At 49.0% G+C, this 27,218-nt stretch overlaps 1 protein-coding gene across 1 annotated transcript in view; it reads right to left on the minus strand.

Moving 5' to 3' along the window:
* Positions 1-19,276, minus strand: part of npc1l1 (NPC1-like 1) — a 32,535-nt gene extending 13,259 nt beyond the window's left edge. The window contains 10 exon segments of the mRNA XM_080216884.1: positions 4,650-4,840; positions 5,637-5,726; positions 6,149-6,286; positions 7,132-7,259; positions 9,395-9,509; positions 12,094-12,276; positions 13,543-13,671; positions 14,891-15,063; positions 16,188-16,288; positions 17,667-19,276. Of these exon segments, the coding sequence (XP_080073010.1) occupies positions 4,650-4,840; positions 5,637-5,726; positions 6,149-6,286; positions 7,132-7,259; positions 9,395-9,509; positions 12,094-12,276; positions 13,543-13,671; positions 14,891-15,063; positions 16,188-16,288; positions 17,667-19,276 (2,858 nt within the window).
* Positions 19,277-27,218: the final 7,942 nt, after the last annotated feature.

A 27,218-nucleotide genomic window follows, 5' to 3' on the forward strand; every position in this document is an offset into this window, starting at 1 on the left:
TGTTTGATTTGTTATTGTCACATGTATTGGGATACAGTGAAAAGTATTGTTTGATTTATTATTGTCACGTGTATTGGGATACAGTGAAAAGTATTGTTTGATTTGTTATTGTCACATGTACTGGGATACAGTGAAAAGTATTGTTTGATTTATTATTGTCACGTGTACTGGGATACAGTGAAAAGTATTGTTTGATTTGTTATTGTCACGTGTATTGGGATACAGTGAAAAGTATTGTTTGATTTATTATTGTCACGTGTACTGGGATACAGTGAAAAGTATTGTTTGATTTATTATTGTCACGTGTACTGGGATACAGTGAAAAGTATTGTTTGATTTATTATTGTCACGTGTACTGGGATACAGTGAAAAGTATTGTTTGATTTGTTATTGTCACGTGTACTGGGATACAGTGAAAAGTATTGTTTGATTTGTTACTGTCATGTGTACTGGGATACAGTGAAAAGTATTGTTTGATTTATTATTGTCACGTGTACTGGGATACAGTGAAAAGTATTGTTTGATTTATTATTGTCACGTGTATTGGGATACAGTGAAAAGTATTGTTTGATTTATTATTGTCACGTGTACTGGGATACAGTGAAAAGTATTGTTTGATTTATTATTGTCACGTGTACTGGGATACAGTGAAAAGTATTGTTTGATTTATTATTGTCACATGTATTGGGATTCAGTGAAAAGTATTGTTTGATTTATTATTGTCATGTGTATTGGGATACATTGAAAAGTATTGTTTGATTTATTATTGTCAAATGTATTGGGATACAGTAAAAAGTATTGTTTGATTTATTATGGTCGCATGTCTTGGGATACAGTGAAAAGTATTGTTTGATTTATTATTGTCACGTGTACTGGGATACAGTGAAAAGTATTGTTTCATTTATTACTGTCACGTGTATGGAGATACAGTGAAAAGTATTGTTTGATTTATTATTGTCACATGTATTGGGACACAGTAAAAAGTATTGTTTGATTTATTATTGTCACGTGTACTGGGATACAGTGAAAAGTATTGTTTCATTTATTACTGTCACGTGTATGGAGATACAGTGAAAAGTATTGTTTGATTTATTATTGTCACATGTATTGGGACACAGTAAAAAGTATTGTTTGATTTATTATTGTCACGTGTACTGGGATACAGTGAAAAGTATTGTTTGATTTATTGTTGTCACGTGTATTGTTTTATTTATTATTGTCACGTGTACTGGGATACAGTGAAAAGTATTGTTTGATTTATTATTGTCACATGTACTGGGATACAGTGAAAAGTATTGTTTGATTTATTATTGTCACATATATTGGGATACAGTGAAAAGTATTGTTTGATTTATTATTGTCACGTACTGGGATACAGTGAAAAGTATTCTTTGATTTATGATTTGTAACGTGTATTGGGATACAGTGAAAAGTATTGTTTGATTTATTATTGTCACATGTATTGGGATACGGTGAAAAGTATTGTTTGATTTATTATTGTCATGTGTACTGGGATACAGTGAAAAGTATTGTTTGATTTGTTATTGTCACGTGTATTGGGATACAGTGAAAAGTATTGTTTGATTTGTTATTGTCACATGTACTGGGATACAGTGAAAAGTATTGTTTGATTTATTATTGTCACGTGTACTGGGATACAGTGAAAAGTATTGTTTGATTTATTATTGTCACATGTATTGGGATTCAGTGAAAAGTATTGTTTGATTTATTATTGTCATGTGTATTGGGATACATTGAAAAGTATTGTTTGATTTATTATTGTCAAATGTATTGGGATACAGTGAAAAGTATTGTTTGATTTATTATTGTCACATGTACTGGGATACAGTGAAAAGTATTGTTTGATTTATTATTGTCACATGTACTGGGATACAGTGAAAAGTATTGTTTGATTTATTATTGTCACATACTGGGATACAGTGAAAAGTATTGTTTGATTTATTATTGTCACGTGTACTGGGATACAGTGAAAAGTATTGTTTGATTTATTATTGTCACGTGTATTGGGATGCAGTGAAAAGTATTGTTCCTTGCGCGCGATACAGATAAAACATTCCATTCGTAGAGAAGGAAATAAGACAGTACAGAATGTAGTGTTACAGTCACAGCTAGGGTGTAGAGAAAGATCAACTTTGTGTGAGGTAGGTCCATTCAAATTTGTAGTAGCAGGGAAGAAGGTGTTCTTGTGTCGGTTGGGACGTGACCTCAGACTTTTATACCTTTTCCCAACAGAAGGTGGTGGAAGCAGAATGTCCAGGGCGGGTGGGGTCCTTTACTATTCTGGCTGCTTTTCCCAAGGCAGGGGGAAGTGTTGACAGAGTCAGTGGATGGGAGGCTGGTTTGCGTGATGGATTGGGCTATATTCACGACCTTTTCTAGTTCCTTGCGGTCTTGGGCAGAGCAGGAGCCATACCAAGCTGTGATACAACCAGAAAGAATGCTTTCTATGGTGCATCTGTCAAAGTTGGTGAGAGTCGTAGCTGACATGCCAAATTTCCTTCGCCCCCCCCCCCCCCCCGAGAAAGAAGATGTTGGTGGACTTTCTTAACTTCAGCGTAGCATTGTTTGAGAGTTTAAAAGAATTAGAATGAAGTTTTCGAAGCTTGGATCAAGAGTAAAAGAAAGAATAGAGAACCCTACAGTGCAGAGAGAAGCCCTTCGGCCCATCGAGTCTGCACTGACCGCAATCCCATCCAGGCCCTACACCCATATTCCTATGTATTTTACCCACTAATCCCTCTAACCTTAGCATCCTAGGACACTAAGGGGCAATTTTAGCACAGCCAGTAAACCTAACCTGCACATCTTTGGACTGTGGGAGGAAACCGGAGCACCCGGAGGAAACCCACGCAGACACGGGGAGAATGTGCAAACTCCACACAGGCAATGATCCGAGTCAGGAATCGAACCCAGGCCCCTGGAGCTGTGAAGCAGCAGTGCTGGGCATAGTTTGCAGGAAGTCACCACGCTTTGGCACCGTATTGAAAAAAAATTACTTGGTCTCCAAGAAATCACGAGAGGTTACAAAATGTGGTTCTCAATCCACAGTAGTCTGCTTTTCAAATCCAGGCACCAGAATGGGGAGGCGATGGCCTAGTGGTATTATCACTGGACTATTAATCCAGAAACTCAGCTAATGTTCCAGGGATCTGGGTTCGAATCCCACCGCGGCAGATGGTGGAATTCAAATTCAATAAAAAATATCAAGAATTAAGTATCTTCTGTTGACCATGTAACCATAGTCGGAAAAAGCCATGGGATTCCCTTTAGGGAAGGAAATCTGCCATCCTTACGCTGGCCTGGCCGACAGGTGACTCCAGAGCAATGTGGTTGACTCTCAATGCCCTTGGGCAACTAGGGATGGGCAATAAATGCTGGCCCAGCCAACATTGCCCAATGTCCCACAAATCAATACAAAAAGACGCCATTCGGCCCACTTTTACACCTTATCCCCTCAATTCCCTTACTGATCTGTCGTGAATATATTTAACGAGCCAGCCTCCGCAGACTTCTAAATAATTCTCCACCCTCTGAGAGAAGAAATTCCTCCTCATCTCTGCCCTTCCACTCCGAGACTCTCCCACAAGGCGAAATAACCTTTTTGTCTGTCAGACGTCTGCTATTGATAGAGCACACGCGCACTAGCTCCCTCTGCAGGCTTTCGGGCGTGTTAAATCCTGCCCACAGCCTTCTGAAGCCAGCCACAGCCAGAGTGGGTATGGGGGAGGGTGGGGGCTTAAAAACAGGCCAGAAGGTCGTATGTGGAACCCTCCCAGTTCCATGCCCACCCGGACTAAAAATGGTAAAATAGTGCCCTCGGATGGAGTTTAATTTAGATAAATGCGAGATGATGAATTTTGGGAGATTGAACCAGGGCAGGACTTACTCAATGAATGGTAGGGCGTTGGAGAGAGTTGCAGAACAAAGAGATTGAGGGGTACAAGTTCATAGCTCCTTGAAAGTGGAATCACAGGTGGACAGAGTGGTGAAGAAGGCATTCGAGATGCTTGGTTTCATTGGTCAGAACATTGAATACAGGAATTGGGACGTCTTGCTGAAGTACAGCAAAGGTTTACCAGGCCCATTTCAAGAAGAAATTAGATATAGCTCTTGGGTTTAAAGGGATCAAGGGATATGGGGGTACAAGGAGGGATCGAAGGTCCAAATGACCTACTCCCATTTCTAGTTTCTCTATTTCTGTGGGGCGGCACGGTGGTTAGCACTGCTGCTCCACAGCACCAGGGAGCTGGGTTCGATTCCCGGCTCGGATCACTGTCTGTGTGGAGGCTGCACATTCTCCCCATGTCTGCGTGAGTTTCCTCTGGGTGCTCCAGTTTCTTCCCACAGTCAAATGTGTGGGTTAGGATCTAAATTATCAGTGTAACCCGAACAGGTGGGGATTTACACACAGTCATTTCATTGCGGTGTTAATGGAGGCTACTGATAAATAAGCTTTCAACTTAAAATTAACCATTTCATCTCTGGTGAATCTACGCTGTGGCCCCTTCCAACCTGCCCTTTGCCAAGGTGAATCCACATCTGGTCAAAGTGCCTCCAGATGTGAGTACAGAAAAATTACATACTCACGCGCACGCGTACACACACTCCTTAAATCCTACGCTACTCACACTTGGGGGAACTTGGTGGCATACTGAATCTTCTGTGTCATTGAGTTGTTGTCGCAGCCCACGCTGGAGCAGACACCGTTCATTCCATCAATCGTGGAGAAGTTGTAGCCTGCCCTGGTGACAAAGTACACCGGGACCCCCACCTCGAAGTACTCGTTGAGGGCAGCGAAATACTTCAGCATGTACGAGTCCTAACAGGGCACAGGATAAGAGAGAGTTTTCAATCAGACTCATCGATCATGAGGTGCGATAGAGAATGTCTACAGTACAGGAGGCGACCATTTGGCCCATCTCACCACAATCTCACCCACCCATAACCCCAAATATTTACCCTGCTCGTCCCCCGATACTAAGAGGCAATTTACCATGGCCAGTCCACCTAACCCGCACATCTTTGGACACTAAGGGACAATTTAGCATGGCCAATCCACCTAATCTGCACATCTTTGGACACTAAGGGACAATTTAGCATGGCCAATCCACCGAACCTGCACATCTTTGGACACTAAGGGGCAATTTAGCGTGGCTAATCCACCTAACCTACACATCTTTGGACACTAAGGGGCAATTTAGCATGGCCAATCCACCTAACCTGCACATCTTTGGACACTAAGGGGCAATTTAGCATGGCCAATCCACCTAACCTGCACTATTTAGATACTAAGGGGCAATTTAGCATGGCCAATTCACCTAACCTGCACATCTTTGGACTGTGGGAGGAAACTGGAGCACCCGGAGGAAACTCACACTGACATGGAGAGAATGTGCAAACTCCACACAGTCATGCAAGGATGGAAATGAACCTGGATCCCTGGCACTGTGAGGCAGCAGTGCTAACCACTGTGCCACCCCATTCCACCATTTGCCATGGCGGGATTCAAACCCAGGTCCCTGCAACATTAGCTGAGTTTCTGGTTGAGTAGGCGAACATTAATACCACGAGGCCATCGCCCTCCCCATATGGGAAGATGATGGTTAAATACTGACCGTTGGCAGGGCAAGCTCCTGGTCAAGTCCCACGCGGACGTGGAGGGTCAGGAATATCCCAGCGCACAGCATGAAGAGGAAGAGGACAAACTGGAGGAGAAAGAATTGTCAGTCAGGGCATAGGAAACGGACAGCAAGACATGAGAGAAAGCTTAAAGACCCATGATTCGAAGACAAAACCTGCTCCAGGGTCATAGAGGTTCACAGCACGGAAACAGGCAACGAGGGATGGGCAATAAATGCTGTGGAGTTGGACTGGGGTTAATACAGTAAGAAGTCTCACAACACCAGGCAAAGCTAGTGGCGTTTTACTACCAAATAAACCTGTGAGACTTTTTGCAATAAAATGCTGGCTCATCCATGTCCCTGAAACAAGTAAAGAGAAACCTTCTTCAGCATTTAAGTATGAAATGGAGGCTCCCAATGGAGCCTAAGGAAGGTTCAGTCCAGGTTGGGCTTTCCAACTGCGGCCCCCAGTGCTTGGGAATGAATGGGATGGATATCTTTCTTACCACGATGATACTGGTGACAGGATGGAGCAGGAATGGGGCGTAATATTCCCTCATAAAGGGCAGCAAGAGGCCTTCGTGCTTCTTTCTCAACTTCTTCCGCTTCGAGTGGACACAGCAACAGATGTCAAGTCTGCCCGACTGTAGGAGAGACCAGACCGAGCAAGTCAGCGGTAATACCGTTCTTAACCTGATGCAAGACAAGTTGGAATACTGTGCGCAGTTCTGCTCGCCTCATTCCAGGAAGGATGTGGAAGCCATTGAAAGGGGAGATTTCTAAGGATGTTGCCTGGATTGGGTGGCATGCCTTCTGAGGATAGGTTGAGGGAGCTCGGTCTCTTCTCCCTGGAGAGACGAAGGATGAGAGGTGACCTGACAGAGGTTTATAAGATGTTGAGAGGTAGAGATAGGGTGGATTCTCAGAGGCTATTTCCCAGGGCTGAAATGGTCGCTACAAGAGGATACAGGTTTAAGGTGCTGGGGAGTAGGTACAGAGGAGATATCGCGGTAAGTTTTTCACTCACAGGGTGGTGGGTGAGTGGAATCGGCTGCTGTTGGTGGCGTAGAGGTAAATGTGATCGGGCTTTTTAAGAGACTTCTGGATGAGTACATGGGGGGTGAGGGGAGTCCAAGGCTAGAGGGCATAGGTTAAAGGTGAGAGGGGAAAGGGGACTTGAGGGGCAACCTTTTCACACAGAGAGTGGTGTGTGTGTGTGGAATGAGCTGCCAGGGGAGGGGGGTAGAGACAGGCACAATGGCAATATTTAAAAGACATTTGGACAGGTGCATGGATGAGAGCGGGGATATGGGCCAAATGGAGCTAGTTCAGTTGAGGAAATTGAGTCAGCGTTGAGGCGATGGGCCAAAGGGCCACATCCCATGCTGGATATCTCTGTGAGTCTACAATAGGCCCTCTCTGACAGGATGAAAGCAGATACAGTGAGGTGCCGTGAAGAATTCCACTGATATTGAAGAGTAGACAATACCTCCTCTCTCCGAGCGTCCAAGGACATCAGGGCGACAAACGCAGACATCTGTAGGAGGAAGTCGAAGGTTACGGCCAGGGCTGCGTAGAGTGCGAAGGAACGGACAGCGGGCATCTTGGTGAGGGCACCTGCGGGAGGGATGGCGAGGCGAAGGGTGAGCGCTTCTCGCTGTGTGCCCAGGCACTTCCCCTCCCCATCTCCTCCTCACCCAGCTCCCGGACCCCTCTCTCACTCCCCCTCCCCGTCTCCTCCTCACCCAGCTCCCAGTCCCCTCTCTCACTCCCCCTCCCCGTCTCCTCCTCACCCAGCTCCCGGTCCCCTCTCTCACTCCCCCTCCCCGTCTCCTCCTCACCCAGCTCCCGGTCCCCTCTCTCACTCCCCCTCCCCGTCTCCTCCTCACCCAGCTCCCGGTCCCCTCTCTCACTTCCCCTCCCCATCTCCTCCTCACCCAGCTCCCAGTCCCCTCTCTCACTCCCCCTCCCCGTCTCCTCCTCACCCAGCTCCCGGTCCCCTCTCTCACTCCCCCTCCCCCACTCCCCCTCCCCGTCTCCTCCTCACCCAGCTCCCGGTCCCCTCTCTCACTCCCCCTCCCCCACTCCCCCTCCCCGTCTCCTCCTCACCCAGCTCCCGGACCCCTCTCTCACTCCCCCTCCCCGTCTCCTCCTCACCCAGCTCCCGGTCCCCTCTCTCATTCCCCCTCCCTGTCTCCTCCTCACCCAGCTCCCGGACCCCTCTCTCACTCCCCCTCCCCCCCTCCCCTCCTCATCCAGCTCCCGGACCCCTCTTTCACTCCCCGCCAACCCCCTCCCCTCCTCACCCAGCTCCCAGTCCCCTCTCTCACTCCCCACCCACTCCCTCCTCACCCAACTCCCGGTCCCCTCTCTCACTCCCCCCCCCACCTCCTAACCCAGCTCCCGGTCCCCTCTCTCACTCCCCCCCCACCTCCTAACCCAGCTCCCGGTCCCCTCTCTCATTCCCCCACCCCCTCTCCTCCTCTTCCAGCTCCCGGATCCCCCCCCCACTGTCCTCTCCCTGTCCTCTCTCTGCCAGTGAAGCTCGAGACGCACTCTAGGGACACTGTCTCACCAATCGAACCTGTAACCCATCCACCCTCAGCACTGAGTGCAGACATTTCACAATGTAACTTCATTCCTCCACTTGCTGTCCTCTGCTCTCTCTCCCTCTTTCTCTCTCTGTCTCTGTCTCTCTCTCTCTGTCTGTCTCTCTGTCTCTCTCTGTGTCTCTCTCTCTGTGTCTCCCTCTCTCTCTGTCTCTCTCTCTCTGTCTCTTTCTGTCTCTCTCTCTGTGTCTCCCTCTCTCTCTGTCTCTCTCTCTGTCTCTCTCTCTCTGTCTCCCTCTCTCTCTCTCTCTCTGTCTCTCTCTCTCTCTGTCTCTCTCTCTGTGTCTCCCTCTCTCTCTGTCTCTCTCTCTGTCTCTCTCTCTGTCTCTCTCTCTCTGTCTCTCTCTCTCTGTCTGTCTCTCTGTCTCTCTCTCTCTGTGTCTCCCTCTCTCTCTGTCTCTCTCTCTCTGTCTCTCTCTCTCTGTCTCCCTCTCTCTGTCTCCCTCTCTCTCTCTCTCTCTCTCTGTCTCTCTCTCTCTCTGTCTCTCTCTCTGTGTCTCCCTCTCTCTCTGTCTCTCTCTCTCTGTCTCTCTCTCTCTGTCTCTCTCTCTGTCTCTCTCTCGGTCTCTCTCTCGGTCTCTCTCCCTCTCTCTCTCTCTGTTTCTCTGTCTCTCTCTCTCTCTGTCTCCCTCTCTCTCTGTCTCCCTCTCTCTCTGTCTCCCTCTCTCTCTCTCTCTATCTGTCTGTCTGTCTCTTTTTCTCTCTCTCTGTCCCGTTCTGTTTCTATCTCGCTCTTCCCTGCTCATTCTCTTTCTCTCTCTCTCTCCATCTCTCTGCCTCTTTCTCTGTCACCGTGCCACCCCAATACCCTCTCCCCCCCCCCCCACCGTCTCCCCCGACCCTCCCTCCCACAGCTGCCCAGGGTCTGACTTCCCTCCTGGTCCTGGAATCCCAACCCTGCCCACTCTGGGTTTGTGGTGCTGGGTTAGAGAACAACCCCACCATCTTGGAGATCTCCAGGCCTGTGGTCCCCAAAGGGAGAGGCCAAGCCCCAGGAGGGTGGAGGTGGGTAAATTCGGATTCCGTTACGAAACAAGAACAAATTGTGAAAGAAACGTGGGCGCCCTGGGCTCCTCGGAACCAAACCCTCCCCCCGACCCCCCAACGTCCGGGGAAAGGATGGAAACAAAATGGAGGCCTTACCCAGGAAGAAACAGATGGACTCGGAGATGCTGCAGAGGAGCATGCTGGGACCCACGTCCCCCAGCACCCGACCGATCTGCTCCTCCCTTCGCTCCCCCGCTCTCCTCTCGTCCCTCTGCGGAAGGGAAAGACAGATGTGAGTGTGTTCCGGAAGGTTCTGCCAGTGTGTGGGGGGATGGAAGCCAGCAAAGCGAGGTGTGTGCTGGGCCGCATCGCTTAGTTCCAACAGGCCAGAGCTCGTCACCTGATAGGTGTTAACCCTCTGGTAGGCCTAATCCTCGGCCTAAGTTGCAGGCCTCTGCGTTCCCTCCTTTTTATAATAACCAGAAGGATTTTGTGTCCTACATGAGAACTAGGAGCAGGAGTGGGCCATTCGGCCCCTCGATCCTGCTCCGTCATTCAATAAGATCATGGCTGATCATTTTGTGGACTCAGCTCCACTTACCTGCCCGGTCACCATAACCCTTAATTCCTTTACTGTTCAAAAATTTATCTATCCTTGCCTTAAAAACATTCAGTGAGGGAGCCTCAACTGGGCAGGAAATTCCACAGATTCACAACCCTTTGGGTGAAGAAGTTCCTCCTCCACTCAATCCTAAATCTGCTCCCCCTTATTTTGAAGCCATGCCCCCGAGTTCTAGTTTCACCCGCCAGTGGAAACAACTTCCCTGCTTCTATCTAATCTGTTCCCTTCATAAACTTATATATTTCTATAAGATCTCCCCTCATCCTTCTGAATTCCAATGAGTATAGCCCCAGTCTACTCAGTCTCTCCTCATAAGCCAACCCTCTCAACTCCAGAATCAACCTAGTGAATCTCCTCGGTACCCCCTCCAGTGCCAGTATATCCTTTCTCAAGTAAGGAGACAAAAACTGTACACAGTACTCCAGATGTGGCCTCACCAGCACCTTACACAGCATTAACATAACCTGTTTTTACACTCCATCCCTCTCGCAATGAAGGACAGAATTCCATTTGCCTTCTTCATTACCTGCTGCACCTGAAAACCAACTTTTGGCAATTCCTGCACAAGGACGCCCAGGTCCCTCTGCACAGCAGCATGCTGCAATTTTTTACCATTTAAATCATAGTCCATTTTGCTGTTATTCCTACCAAAATGGATGACCTCACATCTACCAACATTGTACTCCCATCTGCCAGACCCTCACCCACTCACTTATACTGTCTGACTCATTGACTATCTGTGTCACAAATAGGCTTACATTAACACTGCAATGAAGTTACTGTGAAAATCCCCAAGTCACCACACTCCTGTTTGGGTTACACTGAGGGAGAATTTAGCACCTAACCCACACGTCTTTTGGACTGTGGGAGGAAACCGGAGGAAACCCACGCAGACATGGGGAAAATATGCAAACTCCACACAGATCAAGACCCAGTGGCACAGTGGTTAGCACTGTGGCCTCACAGCACCAGGGACCTGGGTTCAATTCCCAGCTTGTGTCACTGTCTGTGTGGAGTTTGCATGTTCTCCTCGTGTCTGCTTGGGTTTCCTCTGGGTGCTCTGGTTTCCTCCCACAGTCCAAAGATGTGCGGGTTAGATTGATTGGCCATGTTAAGAAATTGCCCTTTAGTGTCCAGGGATGTGCAGGTTAGAGGGATTAGTGGGTGTAAAATGTAGGGATATGGTGGTAGGGCCTGGGTGAGATTGTGTTCAGTGCAGACTCGATGGGCCGAATGGCCTCTTTCTGCACTGTAGGGTTCTGTGATTCTATGAGGTTGTACATTCTCCTCGTGTCTGCTTGGGTTTCCTCTGGGTGCTGTGGTTTCCTCCCACAGCCCACAGATGTACAGGTTAGGTGGATTGGCCATGCCCAATAGTAGCAGGGTGATTAGCAGGGTAAATATGTGGGGTTACGGGAATGGGGCTTGTGTGGGATTGTGGTTGGTGCAGACTCGATGGGCTGAATGGCCTCCTTCTGCACTGTAGGGATTCCATGATTCTACAAATGTAAGACAAAAAGCTTTGTCTCTTTTGTTCACCATACTCGAGCCCTTTATTTATGTCCTTTAGGGAAAGACATCTGCCGTCCTTACCTGGTCTGGCCTAGATGGACTCCAGAGCCACAGCAATGTGGTTGACTCTCAATTGCCCTCCAAGGGGCAGCTAGGGATGGGCAATAAATGCTGGCCCAGCCAGCGACGCCCATGTCCCTCGAGCAAACAATACAACCCTTTGGAGCCGGCTTCTAGAGAGCGACCCACGCCACCGGGGGCGGCACAGTGGTTAGCACTGTTGTTTCACAGCTCCAGCGACCTGGGTTCGATTCCCGGCTCGGGTCACTGTCTGTGTGGAGTTTGCACATTCTCCCCGTGTCTGTGTGGGTTTCCTCCAGGTGCTCCGGTTTCCTCCAAAGATGTGCAGGTTAGGTTGATTGGCCGTGCTAAAATTGCCCCTTAGTGTCCTGAGGTGTGTAGGTTAGAGGGATTAGTGGGGAAATATGTAGGGATATGGGGATAGGGCCTGGGTGGGATTGTGGTCAGTGCAGACTTGATGGGCCGAATGGCCTCTTTCTGCACTGTAGGATTTCTAAGTTCTAATTCTCACACTTCCATGGGTGATTTCCCTGTCAGTTTGGATTTGGCGGCGGGGGGGGAAGGAATTGTTTTGCTTCAGAGAACTTTACAGGGGGGGACTGGCAGCAGTGGGGGCCTTGATTTTTTTTCCTCGACTGACCTGATATTGAAGTACGAGAATGAATATGTTGTCCGCTCCCACGGCCAGCACCAGAAAAGGAACCACTTCCAGGATAATGAGGGAGGACGGTATTCCGATATACGCATAGAATCCCATCGAGGAAAGTACAGCACCAAGTACCACCAGGATACCTCCCAACCCAAGGGTAATCTTCGAATCGATCTGCAGCAACAAAAAAGAAACTCATTGTTACTTATTTTCTCGTGTGATTACCCATAGTATATCTGCAGGACTACACTGGTTCGCACCGGGTTCGATTTCCCCACTCAGGTCACTGTCTGTGTGGAGTTTGCACATTCTCCCCATGTCTGCGTGGGTTTCCTCCAGGTGCTCCGGTTTCCTCCCACAGTCCAAAGATGTGTAGGTTAGGTGGATTGGCCATGCGAAATTGCCCCTTAGTGTCCAAAGATGTGCAGATTAAGGGGGATTTACCATGCCAAATCGCCCCTTAGTGTCCAAAGATGTGCGGGTTAAGGGGGATTTACCATGCCAAATCGCCCCTTAGTGTCCAAAGATGTGCGGGTTAAGGGGGATTTACCATGCCAAATCGCCCCTTAGTGTCCAAAGATGTGCGGGTTAAGGGGGATTTACCATGCCAAATCGCCCCTTAGTGTCCAAAGATGTGTGGGTTAGGTGGATTGACCATGTTAAATTGCCCCTTAGTGTCCGAAGATGTTCAGATTAGGTGGATTGGCCATGCTAAATTGTTCCTTAGTGTCAAGAGGACTAGCTGGGGTAAATGCATGGGGTTATGGGGATAGGGCCTGGGTGGGATTCAGGTCAGTGCAGACTCGATGGGCCAAATGGCCTCCTTCTGCCCTGTAGGATTCTATGATTTTAGGGTGGCATTGTGGCACAGTGGTTAGCACTGCTGCCTACAGCGCCAGGGTTACTGTCTGTGTGCAGTCTGCACATTCTCCCCGTGTCTGTGTGGGTTTCCTCCGGGTGCTCCAATTTCCTCCCACAGTCCGAAAGACGTGCTGGTTTGGTGCTAAATTCTCCCTCAGTGTAACCCGAGCAGGAGTGTGGCGACTGGGGGATTTTCCCAGTAACTTCATTGCCGTGTCAGTGTAAGCCTCACTAATACATTTCTGTTAGCATGGTCAAAAAGGTGGGGCACAGGTTCAAAGTGAGAGTTTAAGAGGGATGTGCGGGGGGTGAAGGTTTTTCACGCAGACAGTGGTGGGTGCCTGGAACGCGCTGCCAGAGGAAGCAGACACATACAATCTTGATAAACAGGAGGCGAAAATAGGGCTAGAAGCCACGAATGGGCCTAGGTTTGATGGGCCAAAGGGCTTGTTCCTGTGCTGTATTGTCCTTTGTTTTGTACTGGGAATGAAACACTTTATGCTTACCAATCAGATGTAAAACTTAAGCGAACTTCACCAAACAGTTTAGGAGTTTACGGCTCTTAATAGGAGTACTTACCATGACACTCTTCCAACTGGTGTACTCTCCAAGTGCCAAGGCAATATAGATAAATATCACCAAGTAACTAATGGCAAAAATGGGAATATCGTCCGCTGTGGTTCTGTTAATCTCATCTTCCAGCGATCTCTGTTAACAGAAGTGAGGAGAAATTCTTTTACTCCACGCCTAACCTCCAGCGTAATAGGAGTAATAGCTGTCTTTTTTTGCACATGAGTCTTTGGATATCAGCACAGTCGCGGGACCTAAGGGGTGGCACGGTGGCACAGTGGCTAGCACTGCTGCCTCACAGCGCCGGGGACCAGGGTTCGATTCCCGGGTATAGAAAGAATCAGAGAATCCCCTACCAGTGCAGAAGGAGGCCATTCAGCCCATCAAGTCTGCACCAACCACAATCCCACCCAAGCCCCATCCCCGAAATTCCACATATTTACCCTGCTAATCCCTCTAATCTATGCATCCTGCGACACTCGTACAATTTAGCATGGTCAATCCCCCTAACTAGTACGTCTTTCGGACTATGGGAGGAAACCGGAGCACCCGGAGGAAACCCACGCAGATACGGGGAGAATGTGCAAACTCCACGCAGACAGTGACCCAAGGCTGGAATTGAACCCGGGTCCCTAGCGCTGTGAGGCAGCAGTGCTAACCACTGCCCCACCATTCCTCCCACAGTCTGAAAGACGTGCTGGTTAGGTGCTAAATTCTCCCTTAGTGTAACCTGAACAGGCACCAGAGTGTGGTGACGAGGGGATTTTCACAGTAGCTTCATTGCAGTGTTAATGTAAGCCGACTTGTGACACTAATAAATAAACTTAAATAATTTTTTTAAAACTCATTCACAGGATGTGGGCGCCACTGGCTGGGTCCAGTATTTATCCCCCATCCCTAGTTGCCCCTTGAGAAGGTGGTGGGTGAGCTGCCATCTTGAACCCACTGCAGTCCCTGTGGTGTGGGTACACCCACAGTGATGTTAGGGAGGGAGTTCCAGGATTGTTATTGGACATCAGTCAGTCCGTGTGGTGTAGGTACACCCACAGTGCTGTTAGGGAGAGAGTTCCAGGATTTTGACCCAGCGACAGTGAAGGATTGGCCGATATATTTCCAAGTCAGGATGGTGAGTGGCTCGGAGGGGAACTTGCAGGTGGTGGTGTTCCCCATGTATCTGCTGCCCTTGTCCTTCTAGATGGTAGTGGATTTGGAAGGTGTTGTCTAAGGATGAGCTGCCACAGTGCATCTTGTAAATGGTACACACTGCTGCTACTGAGGTGATGGAGCTGGACAATAGGGTCAGGATGTGGTGTGAGGGTCTCGTTAGGTGATGCAAAGCAGTTTCTAACCACCGTACCTCCGACATGTAGACAAAATTGAAATGGATGGACTTGTTCTTCTTGTACTCTTGCAGAATCCGGAGGTACTCTTGCTCCCAAAGCAAGGCGTATTCATATTTGGGATCCTGGGCATCATAGTTATTTAAAGAGAATGTCATAATTAAGGCTTCTGCCCCGGTAAAGTCCTCATCTGTTAAGGAGGCAAAAAGAGATTCAAATGAAGAGGCCAATACAACCGGTAAAGTAATAATCAGCCCTGCCCCAACAGCAGACCACAACCTAAATTATAACAGCTAAATATTTAACAGCCGGCTATATCTGCTGAAACCACTCTCCTGATAATTAAACAGAGTGAAAGTGTATCTCTCCGCAGAGGACGGAGCTGGAGTATGGCTTTCTGTCTCACACTCATAGACTCGTAGGATCCCTACAGTCCAGAAAGAGGCCGTTCGGCCCATCAAGAGTACACCGACCACAATCTCACCCAGGCCCTATCCCCACAATCCCAACAGATTTCCCTCGCCACTCACCCTCACACTAAGGGGCAATTTAGCATGGCCAATCCACCTAACCTGCACATCTTTGGACACGAAGGGGCAATTTAGCATGGCCAATCCACCTAACCTGCACATCCTTGGAGACTAAGGGACAATTTAGCATGGCCAATCCACCTAACCTGCACATCTTTGGACACGAAGGGGCAATTTAGCATGGCCAATCCACCTAACCTGCACATCCTTGGAGACTAAGGGACAATTTAGCATGGCCAATCCACCTAACCTGCACATCCTTGGACACTAAGGGGCAATTTAGCATGGCCAATCCACCAAACCTACACATCTTTGGACACTAAGGGGCAATTTAGCATGGCCAATCCCCCTAACCGACACATCTTTGGACACTAAGGGCAATTTAGCATGGCCAATCCACTTAACCTGAACATCTTTCAGACTGTGGAAGGAAACCCATGCAGGAGAATGTGCAAACTCCACACAGACAGTGACCCAGAATTGAACCCCTGAGTCCCTGACGCTGTGAGGCAGCAGTGCTAACCACTGTACTGCCCCATGTAGGCCAGACCAGGTAAAGACAGCAGATTTCCTAAAGGGAACCTGACGGGATTTTCCTACATGGTTCCATGATCATTGGCAGATTCGCAATTACAGATTTTTTTTTAACTTGAATTCAAAATTCAAACGGTGGGGATTCGAACCCGGGTTCCCAGGACACTAGTTGAGTTTCGCGATGAATAGTGTAGCGATAATACCACGAGGCCACCGCCTCCACTGTGGTAACAGCAATTCAGTTCCTTACCTTTATATCCGCCAACTGCAAGGAATGGAAAGACGGGGGCCCCATATTCTGCCATGCAACTCATTCCCAGAACTGTGTTGTCCTTGAAGGACAGGGGAGAGCTGTGGACAGAAAGGCATTTTTACGGCACACTGAATTCACCTCAGTTGCGTGACAGTGTTACAAGGACGGGCAGTCTGTATTTGGGAGGCCCTCAGGTCGGTGATGGCATGGGTACAGGCTCCAAGCTGTCCCAGAACCAGCAGTCACGGAGACGTATTCCTAGCCTGGATGACGAACGAGACGGAGGGACGCAATGAAGACAAAAAAATGGATGTGTTAAACATGAGAAAATTGGCTGGTTATGGGGCAGCACAGTGGGTTAGCACTGCTGCCTCACAGCGCCAGGGACCCAGGTTCGATTCCCATTTCTTGGGTTGCCATCTGTGTGCAATCTACACGTTCTCCCTGTGTCTGTGTGGGTTTCCTCCAGGTGCTCTGGTTTCCTCCCACAGTTCTAACAATGTGCAGGTTAGGTGGATTGGCCATGCTAAATTGCCCCTTAGTGTCCAAAGCTGTACAGGTTAGGGGGATTGGCCATGCTAAATTGTCTCTTAGTGTCCAAAGTTGTGTAAGTTCGGAGGATTGGCCATGCTAAATTGCCCCTCAGTGTCCCAAGATGTGCAGGTTAGGTGGAATGGCCATGCTAAATTGCCCCTTAGTGCCCAAAGCTGTACAGGTTAGGGGGAATTGGCCATGCTAAATTGCCCCTTAGTGTCCAAAGATGTGTAGGTTAGGGGGATTGGCCATGGTAAATTGCCCCTTAGTGTCCCAAGATGTGCAGGTTAGGGGGATTGGCCATGCTAAATTGCCCCTTAGTGTCCCAAGATGTGCAGGTTAGGGGGATTGGCCATGGTAAATTGCCCCTTAGTGTCCCAAGATGTGCAGGTTAGGTGGATTGGCCATGCTAAATTGCCCCTTAGTGTCCCAAGATGTGCAGGTTAGGGGGATTGGCCATGCTAAATTGCCCCTTAGTGTCCCAAGATGTGCAGGTTAGGGGGATTGGCCATGGTAAATTGCCCCTTAGTGTCCCAAGATGTGCAGGTTAGGGGGATTGGCCATGGTAAATTGCTGCTTAGTGTTAGGGAGGATTAGCAGGGTAAATATGTGGGATTACAGGAATTCGGCCTTGGGTGGGGGTGGGGAGACGCTGTCAGTGCACTTGTGGACCAAATGGCCCCTTTCTCGATGAGTCTATGCATCCCACCCCCCCCCGAGCGACGTCAGAGAATCCAACCCATGGACACCAAGGGGCAATTGTCGGTGAGGAGAGAGAGCTGGCAGGGGCGCGACGGGTCAAATGGCCTCCTCCTGCCCGGATTAAGTGGAGCCTTAAACCATGTGGGGCTTTCTCTAGCTCCACACCACACCCCATACCCCTCCCACCGAAAACCTCGCCCGCCATGCCTCCATCTTGAATCAGAAGGGAAGAAGACCTACTTGATGCAGTACAGGAAGTGATCTCGCCAGTCGATGGTGCCGGTGACCCCTGCCACGGTCTGGCTGGCCACGGCGTTGATTCTGGTGCGGTTGTTCTGGAAGTACTGCAGCAGGCTGTTGACGGCGCAGTCGCTAGGCCGGGGGTCATGGGGCCTGAGCGGAGCGTAACAAATATCCTTGAGGGTGATGTTTCTCTGCGCCGTCTCGGACCACACGCTGATGTCCTGGAGCCTGGTCTGCAAGTCCAGGAGCTCCAGGATGACCTCCTTGGAGAAGATGGTGCTGAAAGTGTTGGGGCCAAACAGGACGGAGTCGTAGGTGTAGTTGGAGTGATCCGCCACCGTGATGATGATCTGGTTGGTGCGGAAGAAGGGGCCAAAGTTGGCATCGTGGAACTCCTTCTCCCTGCGGGCCCGGCTCCCGGGGGCCGACCACAGCTCCACCGGGTCGGTGGTCAGCGTGATGAAGGCCAGCCCAGCGGACAGGGCCGCCACCGCTGCCAGCACCACGCAGATGACGGGCACTGGGTGCCGTGCCACCATGGTGCCCCACAGCTGGAAGGCCTGGCCCAGGCTGAGTTGGCAGGGGGGCTGCCCGGTAGTGCCCAGCAAGCGGCCCTTACAGAGCTTGCGCGCCACCAGGAAGAGGACGAAGAGGAGGACGCCCCCGCCAAAGCATGCCAAGCTGACGGCCAGCGCTCCGTCTAGCGAGCCTACCTGCCAAGGCCCCGGGGGCGGAGGAGGGGTGGCCAGGACGGGGCAGGACTCCAGGCAGTCCAGGCAAGAGCAGGCCTGCCCGTCGGCCACCGTGGACTGGTTGCAGCGCCAGAAGGCCCCGTTGTAGGGGACTATGCCCGTGCCTGCGGGAGGCCCCGCGCCGTTCTCCGTCAGGATGAACTGGATATCCAGCGGGGCTAGGCCGTTGCTGCTGTCGCCCTGGAAACGGAGCCAGCGCTCGGTGTTGCAGAGGGCTGCCGTGTATTTGCCACACATGGGGGAGATGGCGAACCCACCCGTGGAGGGGATGCGGACGTTCTGGCAGGAGCTGAAGGTGCCGTCCGCAAAACGCCGGGTGTAGTAGCACTGGTACTCCAGCACCGCCGGGGTGAGGACACCGGAGATGTTGGCGACAAAACTCCGCGTCACGTTGATGTGAAGGCTTTGGTTGGGGCTGCAGGTGTTCTGGCAGTACAGGTTGATGAAGTTCTCCACGCAGGACGGGCAGCGGCTCAGCAGGGTCTTGGACAGCGAGAGGCTCTTCTCCAACATTGTCAGCTGCTTCGCCGAGCAGCAGGCGTGCGTGCTGCCCGCCCCGCGGTACAGCATCGGGCACACACGCTGCAGCTGCGCCAAGTGCTGGCCCACCACCTTGCGAGCCGGGATGTTCTTCAGGCAGGGGACGCGGGCTGGAAGCAGGCTGCCGCTCACCTCGGGGTTGGGGCCGCAATCTTCGTAGAAGGCGCAGTATCCGGCCCGGTGGATTTTGGTGCAGGCGCCCTGCGAGGAAGACAACAGCGGTTAGAGGGCAAATTCTCCTGGCCTCGTCAACCTTCTGAGGCCGAGCTTACCTCCTGACTCCCCCAAAGCCTGTCCGCCATCTACAGATCTCATCTCAGGGAATCCTGAGGCCGAGCTCAACCCCTGACTCCCCCAGAGCCTGTCCTACAAAGACCCACGTCAGTGAATTCTGAGGCCTAGCTCACTTCCTGACTCCCCTAAAGCCTGTGCACCATCTACAAATTTCATCTCAGGGAATCCTGAAGCCGAGCTCACCTCCTGACTCCCCCAAAGTCTTTCACCATCGACAAAGACCTAACTCGGTGAATCCTGAGGCCTAACTCGCCACCTGACACCTCCAAAGCCTGTCCACCATCTCCAAGGCACACCTCAAGGAATGCTGAGGCAGTAACTCACCTCCTGACTCCGCCAAAACCTGCCACCGTCTACAAGGACCCAACTCAGGGAATCCTGAGGCTGAACTCACCTCCTGACTCCCCAAAGCCTGTCCCCCATCTACAAGGCACAAGTCAGGAGTCTGATGGAATACTCCCCACTTGCCTGGATGGGTGCAGTTCCAACAACACTCAAGAAGCTCAACACCATCCAGGACAAAGCAGCCCCGCTTGATTGGCCCCCCATCCACAAACATTCAGTAAAACATCCCAAAATAATTTACATCTCAAAGTTTTTTTAATAAAGTTTAGTTTATTTATTAGTGTCACAAGTAGGCTTACATTCACACTGCAATGAAGTTACTGTGAAAATCCCCGAGTCGCCACACTCTGGCGCCTGTTCGGGTTACACTGAGGGAGAATTTAGCACCGAACCAGCACGTCTTTCGGACTGTGGGAGGAAACCGGAGCACAAAGATGGCAAGATTGGCAGATAGTGAGGAGGAGTGTCAGGTGACACAGCAGGATATCGATAGGCTGGTATATTGGGCAGATAAATGGCAGATGGAATTTAATCCTGACAAATGTGAGGTGATGCATTTTGGAAGGAATAGTGCAGGGAGGAGTTACATGATAAAAGGTAGACCTATTAAGAGTATAGAAATGCAGAGGGACCTGGGAGTGCAACTGCACAAGTCTCTGAAGGTGGCAACACAGGTGGAGAAGGTTGCGAAGAAAGCTTATGGTATGCAAGCCTTTATAGGAAGGGGTATAGAGTACAAGTGCTGGCGTCTAATGCTACAGTCGTACAGAACATTGGTTAGACCGCATTTGGAGTACTGCGTCCAGTTCTGGTCACCTTACTACCGGAAGGATGTGGAGACCCTGGAGAGAGTGCAGAGGAGGTTTACCAGGATGCTGCCTGGTATGGAAGGACTGGGTTATGAGGAAAGATTGGGTAAACTGAGGCTCTTTTCCTTCGAAAGACGGAGATTAAGGGGGGATCTGATAGAGGTGTATAAAATAATGAAGGGTACAGATAAACAGTGGCAGGCTTTTTCCTAGATTGGAGACAAATATCACAAGGGGCCACGGGCTTAAGGTGAGGGAGTAGAGGTATAGTTTGGATGCTAGAGGAAGGTTTTTCACACAGAGGGTCGTGGGGTATGGAATGCATTGCCAAGTAAGGTGGTGGAGGCAGGCACGCTGGACTTGTTTAAGGTTTACTTAGATCGACACATGAGCGAAACAGGGATGGAGGGTTATAGGAGACGTTTTAAATAAGGAGGGACGTTCCTGGAAATCTAATGCCACGTGTGTTGACATTTTTCTCTTTTACTCCGCAGGTGTGTCGGTCCACCTTGTTGTCTAACAAGGGGCATGCACACGGTTGGTCGTGCATGGGCTGCTCTTGGATGGTTCAAGAGTGGCCTAGTATTTTGCGTCGTTGTGTATGCTTAAAACTGGACCAGCAGATAGGCACCACAACAGCTCAGTGACTATCACTGTTTGCTGTGCAGATACATGGATTTGGGCCAGTGTCTATGGGAGTTTGTGCATTCTCCCTGTGGTTGTGTGAGTTTCCTCCGGGTGCTCCGGTTTCCTCCCACACCCCAAAGATGTGCTCTTAGGCTGATTGGTGTTTACAAATTGTCCCTAAATTATTCTCCCCTTAATCTGGTTCCCAATGGGGGTACCATAAGCATAGACATGAGTCAAGGGTGGAGGAGGAAAAACACATTGTTAAGATGGCGGCTTGTTGGGCCGAAGGGCTTGTTTCCCGTGCTGTGCTGTTCTTTGTTCACCCAGAGGAAACCCACGCAGACACTGTGAGAATCTCTCCTTCCTTCCTCCCTCCATCACTTCATCTCCCCATTCCTCCGTCCATCTTCCCATCCCTCCTCTCCCTCCAACTCTCCACCCCTCCATCCTCTCATCGCTCCATTCTCAATCCCTCCATCTTCCCATCTCTCTATCCCTCCATCCATATCAGTTTCAGGGAATGGAAATTCTACAGTGCAGAAACAGGCCGTTCGGCCCATCGAGTCTGCACTGACCACAATCCCACCCAGGCCCTATCCCCATATCCCTACACATTTACCCACTAATCCCTCTAACCTTCACATCCCAGGACACTAAGGAGCAATTTCTTAGCATGGCCAATCCACCTAACCCGCACATCTTTGGACTGTGGGAGAAAGCCGGAGCACCTGGAGGAAACCCACACAGACACAGGGAGAATGTGCAAACTCCACACAGACAGTGACCCGAGCCAGGAATAAAACCCAGGACCCTGGAGCTGTGAAGCAGCAGTGCTAACCACTGTGCTACTGTGCCATCCCTCCACCTCTCCATCCCTCCACTCAGTCCCTCCATCCCTCCTTCTCTCCCACCGTCTTCCCCTCAGTCTTCACCCGCACCGCCCCCCCCTCCCCCACCCCCAATACACTCTCAATCACTCTCTAACCCGTGTAACTATCTTATGGTCCAATTTTTTTTAGCGTGGGCACACATCAGTGTCAGCAGGGAGGTTAATGGGCACTACACAAGTACAATGAAATGGTTGAGCGCTTCAGGTTTTTAGGTGTCCAGATCACCAACAACCTGTCCTGGTTCCCCCATGCTGACACTATAGTTAAGAAAGCCCACCAACGCCTCTACTTTCTCAGAAGACTCAGGAAATTTGGCATGTCAGCTACGACTCTCACCAACTTTTACAGATACACCACAGAAAGCATTCTTTCTGGTTGTATCACAGCTTGGTATGGGCTCCTGCTCTGACCAAGACCGCAAGGAACTACAAAAGGTCATGAATGTAGCCCAGTCCATCACGTAAACCAGCCTCCCATCCATTGACTCTGTCTACACTTCCCACTGCCTCGGGAAAAGCAGCCAGCATAATCAAGGACCCCACACACCCCAGACATTCTCTCTTCCACCTTTTTCCATTGGGAAAAAGACACAAAAGTCTGAGGTCACACACCAGCCGACTCAAGAACAGCTTCTTCCCTGCTGCCGTCAGACTTTTAAATGGATCAACCTTGAACTTTCTCTACACCCTAGCTATGAGTGCAACACTATATTTCGCACCCTCTCCTTCCCTTCTCTATGAACAGTATGCTTTGTATAGCATGCAAGATACAATACTTTTCACTGTAACCCAATACACGTGAATAATAAATCAAACAATACTTTTCACTGTATCCCAGTACATGTGACAATAATAAATCAAACAATACTTTTCACTGTATCCCAGTACACGTGACAATAAGAAATCAAACAATACTTTTCACTGTATCCCAGTACATGTGACAATAATAAATCAAACAATACTTTTCACTGTATCCCAGTACACGTGACAATAAGAACATAAGAAATAGGAGCAGGAGTAGGCCATCCAGCCCTTCGAGCCTGCCCCGCCATTCAGTAAGATCATGGCTGATCTGTCGTGTCTCAGTTCCACATTCCTGCCTTCTCCCCATAACCCTTAATCCCCTCGCTTATCAAAAACCCATCAACGCGCGTCTTAAAAATATGTAACGAGGCAGCCTCCACCACCTCAACTGGCAGAGAATTCCAGAGATTCACCACCCTTTGAGTGAAGAAGTTCCTCTTCAACTCCGTTCTAAACCGCGCCCCCTTTATCTTGAGGCTGTGCCCCCTAGTCCTACTGTCCTTTCTGAGCAGGAAGAGCCTCTCCACCTCTATCCTATCCATCCCATTCATCATCTTATACGTCTCAATGAGATCTCCCCTCATTCTTCTAAACTGTAACGAGTACAAGCCTAGTTTATTCAGCCTCTCCTCATAGCTCAACCCCCTCAACTCCGGTATCAGCCTAGTAAACCTCCTCTGCACTCCCTCCAAGGCCAAAATATCCTTGCGTAAGTACGGCGCCCAAAACTGCACACAGTACTCCAGCTGCGGCCTCACCAATGCCCTATACAGCCGCAGCAAGACCTCCCTACTTTTATATTCAATCCCCCTCGCTATGAAGGCCAGCATCCCATTAGCCTTCCTGACCACCTGCTGCACCTGCAGGCTGGGTTTTTGTGACTCATGCACAAGGACCCTGAGGTCCCTCTGCACCGTCGCCTGCTGCAGTTTTTCGCCCCGTAATAGTCCTTCCTACCATTATTCCTGCCAAAGTGGACCACCTCGCACTTGCCAACATTAAATTCCATTTGCCATTTCCTGGCCCATTCGCCCAACCTATCTAGATCCTTCTGCAGACTCTCCACACCCTCCGCGCAATTTGCCGTTCCACCAATCTTGGTGTCATCAGCAAATTTCGACACCATACACTCGGTTCCCTCCTCCAGATCAACTATAAAAATGGTAAATAGCTGAGGCCCCAGCACCGACCCCTGGGGCACTCAGGGGTAATAAATCAAATAATAAATCAAATAATATAATAATAATAAATTTGATAATAAATCAAACAATATAATAATAAATTTGATAATAAATCAAATAATACTTTTCACTGTATCCCAGGACATGTGACAATAATAAATCAAACAATACTTTTCACTGTATCCCAATACATGTGACAATAATAAATCAAAGAATGCTTTTCACTGTATCCCAGTACGTGACAATAATAAATCAAACAATACTTTTCACTGTATCCCAATACATGTGACAATAATAAATCAAACAATACTTTTCACTGTATCCCAATACATGCGACAATAGTAAATCAAACAATACTTTTCCCTGTATCCCAATACATGTGACAATAATAAATCAAACAATACTTTTCACTCTATCCCAATACATGTGACAATAATAAATCAAATACTTTTCACTGTATCCCAATACATGTGACAACAATAAATCAAACAATACTTTTCACTGTATCCCAATACCTGTGACAAAAATAAATCAAATATTAATTTGACCTTTCTCTACACCCAAGCTATGACTGCAACTCTACATTCTACACCCTCTCCTTTCGTTCTCCCCTATGTCGTCTATGAACAGTATGATTTGTCTGTATAGTGTGCAAGAAATAATACTTTTCACTGTATCCCAATACACGTGACAATAATAAATCAAACAATACTTTTCACTGTATTCCAGTATCTAAGTGTGTGGTGATTCATTTTGGCAGGTGAAATTGGATGAAGGAATGTAATATTAAGGGTAGGACTCTTAGCCGTGTTGAGGATCAGAAGAATCTTGGGGTCTGGGTTCACAGGACTCTCAAATCGGCCTCGCAGGTAGAGGATGTGGTTAAGAAGGCGTATGGTGTACTGGCCTTTATCAATCGAGGGATTGAGTTTCGGAGTCAGGAGGTAATGTTGTAACTGAAAGAACTCTTGTCAGACCCCACTTGGAGTACTGTGCTCAGTTCTGGTCGCCTCACTACAGGAAGGATGTGGAAGCTATTGAAAGGGTGCAGAGGAGATTTACAAGGATGTTGCTTGGATTGGGGAGCATGCCTTATGAGGATAGGTTGAGGGGGCTCGGTCTTTTCTCCTTAGAGAGACGAAGGATGAGGGGGTGACCTGTTGGAAGTGTATAGGATATTGAGAGGTATAGATCGGGTGGATTCTCAGAGGCTTTTTCCCAGGGCTGAAATGGCTGCCACAACAGGACACAGGTTTAAGGTGCTGGGGAGTAGGTACAGAGGAGATGTCAGGGGTAAGTTTTTCACTCACAGGGTCGTGGGTGAGTGGAATCGGCTGCCGGTGGTGGTGGTGGAGGCAGATTCGATAGGGTATTTTAAGAGACTTTTGGATAAGCACATGGAACTTAGTAATATAGAGGGTTATAGGTAAGCCTAATAGGTAGGGACACGTTCGGTGCAACTTCTGGGTGGAAGAGCCTGTTTGTGTTGTAGTTTTCCTATGTTCTATGTGACAATAATAAATCAAACAATACTTTTCACTGTATCCCAGTACATGTGACAATAATAAATCAAATCAAAATCAATTGTATCGTTGTCATTGAGATGCTTAAAGACCACAGTGTCTGGTTATTTGTCAGAAGACTGATTCACTATCTGAGCGAGAGACAGCCACAATATCCAGTGACACACAGATCGTGACGAAGAAGACGGAATAACCTCTGGACCAGAAACTAGTGTGGGTATTTGGCACTTACCATGAAGGAGTGAAGGCTGAGGTATAACACAACGGTGAATATTTTCACCAACATTTTCCCCCCGAGTATGTGTCCGCTTATTTGAATTCACTTCTCATGTTTGCACAGAGCACGCAGATGGTCAGGGAATACACCCAGCAGTTTTGGAGGCTGATAATCGGGACTTTAATAGATTCGCAGAGACCCACGTCACCTAGCATGAGGGGCGGGCAGCCAATGAGAATCTGCAGAGGCCAATAAATCCCAACTTATTAACCCAGTCCAAACTGAATAATCTCGGTCCAGTCAGTCGGCAAACAATCAGTCAAAGGGCAGGGGTCCTCTTGCTCACCGCATTCTAGCTGTAGACTGTAGCTTGGTTGGCTAACGTTCCGGTCTCCCAGCCCCAAAAGTTCCGTGTTCGAATCCCGCTGATGCCGCAGTGACAATACAGTAGATAAGAAGAAAGCTTTCACAGAATCCTACACTGCAGAAGGAGGCAATTTGGCCCATCACGTCTGCACCAAACACAATCCCACCCAGGCCCTATCTCCATACCCCATGCATTTACCCTGCTAATCCCCCTGACATTAAGGGGCAATTTAGCATGGCCAATCCACCTCACCTGCACATCTTTGGACACTAAGGGGCAATTTAGCATGGCCAATCCACCTAACCTGCACATCTTTGGACACTAAGGGGCAATTTAGCATGGCCAATCCACCTAACCTGCACAACTTTGGACACTAAGGGGCAATTTAGCATGGCCAATCCACTTAACCCACACATCTTTGGACACTAAGAGGGCAATTTAGCATGGCCAATCCACCGAACCCGCTCATCTTTGGACACTAAGGGGGCAACTTAGCATGGCCAATTACCCTAACCTGCACATCTTTGGACACGAAGGGGCAACTTGGCATGGCCAATCCACCCAACCTACACATCTTTGGACCCTAAGGGGCAATTTAGCATGGCCAATTCACCTAACCTGCACAACTTTGGACACTAAGGGGCAATTTAGCATGGCCAATCCACTTAATCCACACATCTTTGGACACTAAGGGGGCAATTTAGCATGGCCAATCCACCTAACCTACGCATCTTTGGATATTAATGGGCAATTTAGCATGGCCAATCAACTTAACCAGCACGTCTTTCAGTCTGTGGGAGGAAACCAGAGCACCCAGAGGAAACCCTTGTGGACGCGGGGAGAACGTGCAAACTCCACACAGACAGGGATCCAAGCCGGGAATTGAACCCAGGTCCCTCGAACTGTGAGGCAGCAGTGTTAACCACTGTGCTGATAGGGTAGATTAAGAATAATTGTGACTAATAAATAAATTAATTAAACACCATAACATTCAAGGCCAAAGTGTGGGGAAATGGGATTAGAATTGTTTAAAGTTTATTTATTAGTGTCACAAGTAGGCTTACATTAACACTGCAATGAAGTTACAGTGAAAATGGCTGACACAGATATAACGGGCCTCTCTCTGTGCTGTGTCTATGACAGTATGGAGTGGGATATTTCGGATTATGGGAGGAAACCGGAGCACCTGGAGGAAATC

The sequence above is a fragment of the Carcharhinus amblyrhynchos genome, chromosome 34 (genome assembly GCF_965287045.1).
Source record: "Carcharhinus amblyrhynchos chromosome 34, sCarAmb.v2.hapA, whole genome shotgun sequence".
Taxonomy (NCBI): domain Eukaryota; kingdom Metazoa; phylum Chordata; class Chondrichthyes; order Carcharhiniformes; family Carcharhinidae; genus Carcharhinus; species Carcharhinus amblyrhynchos.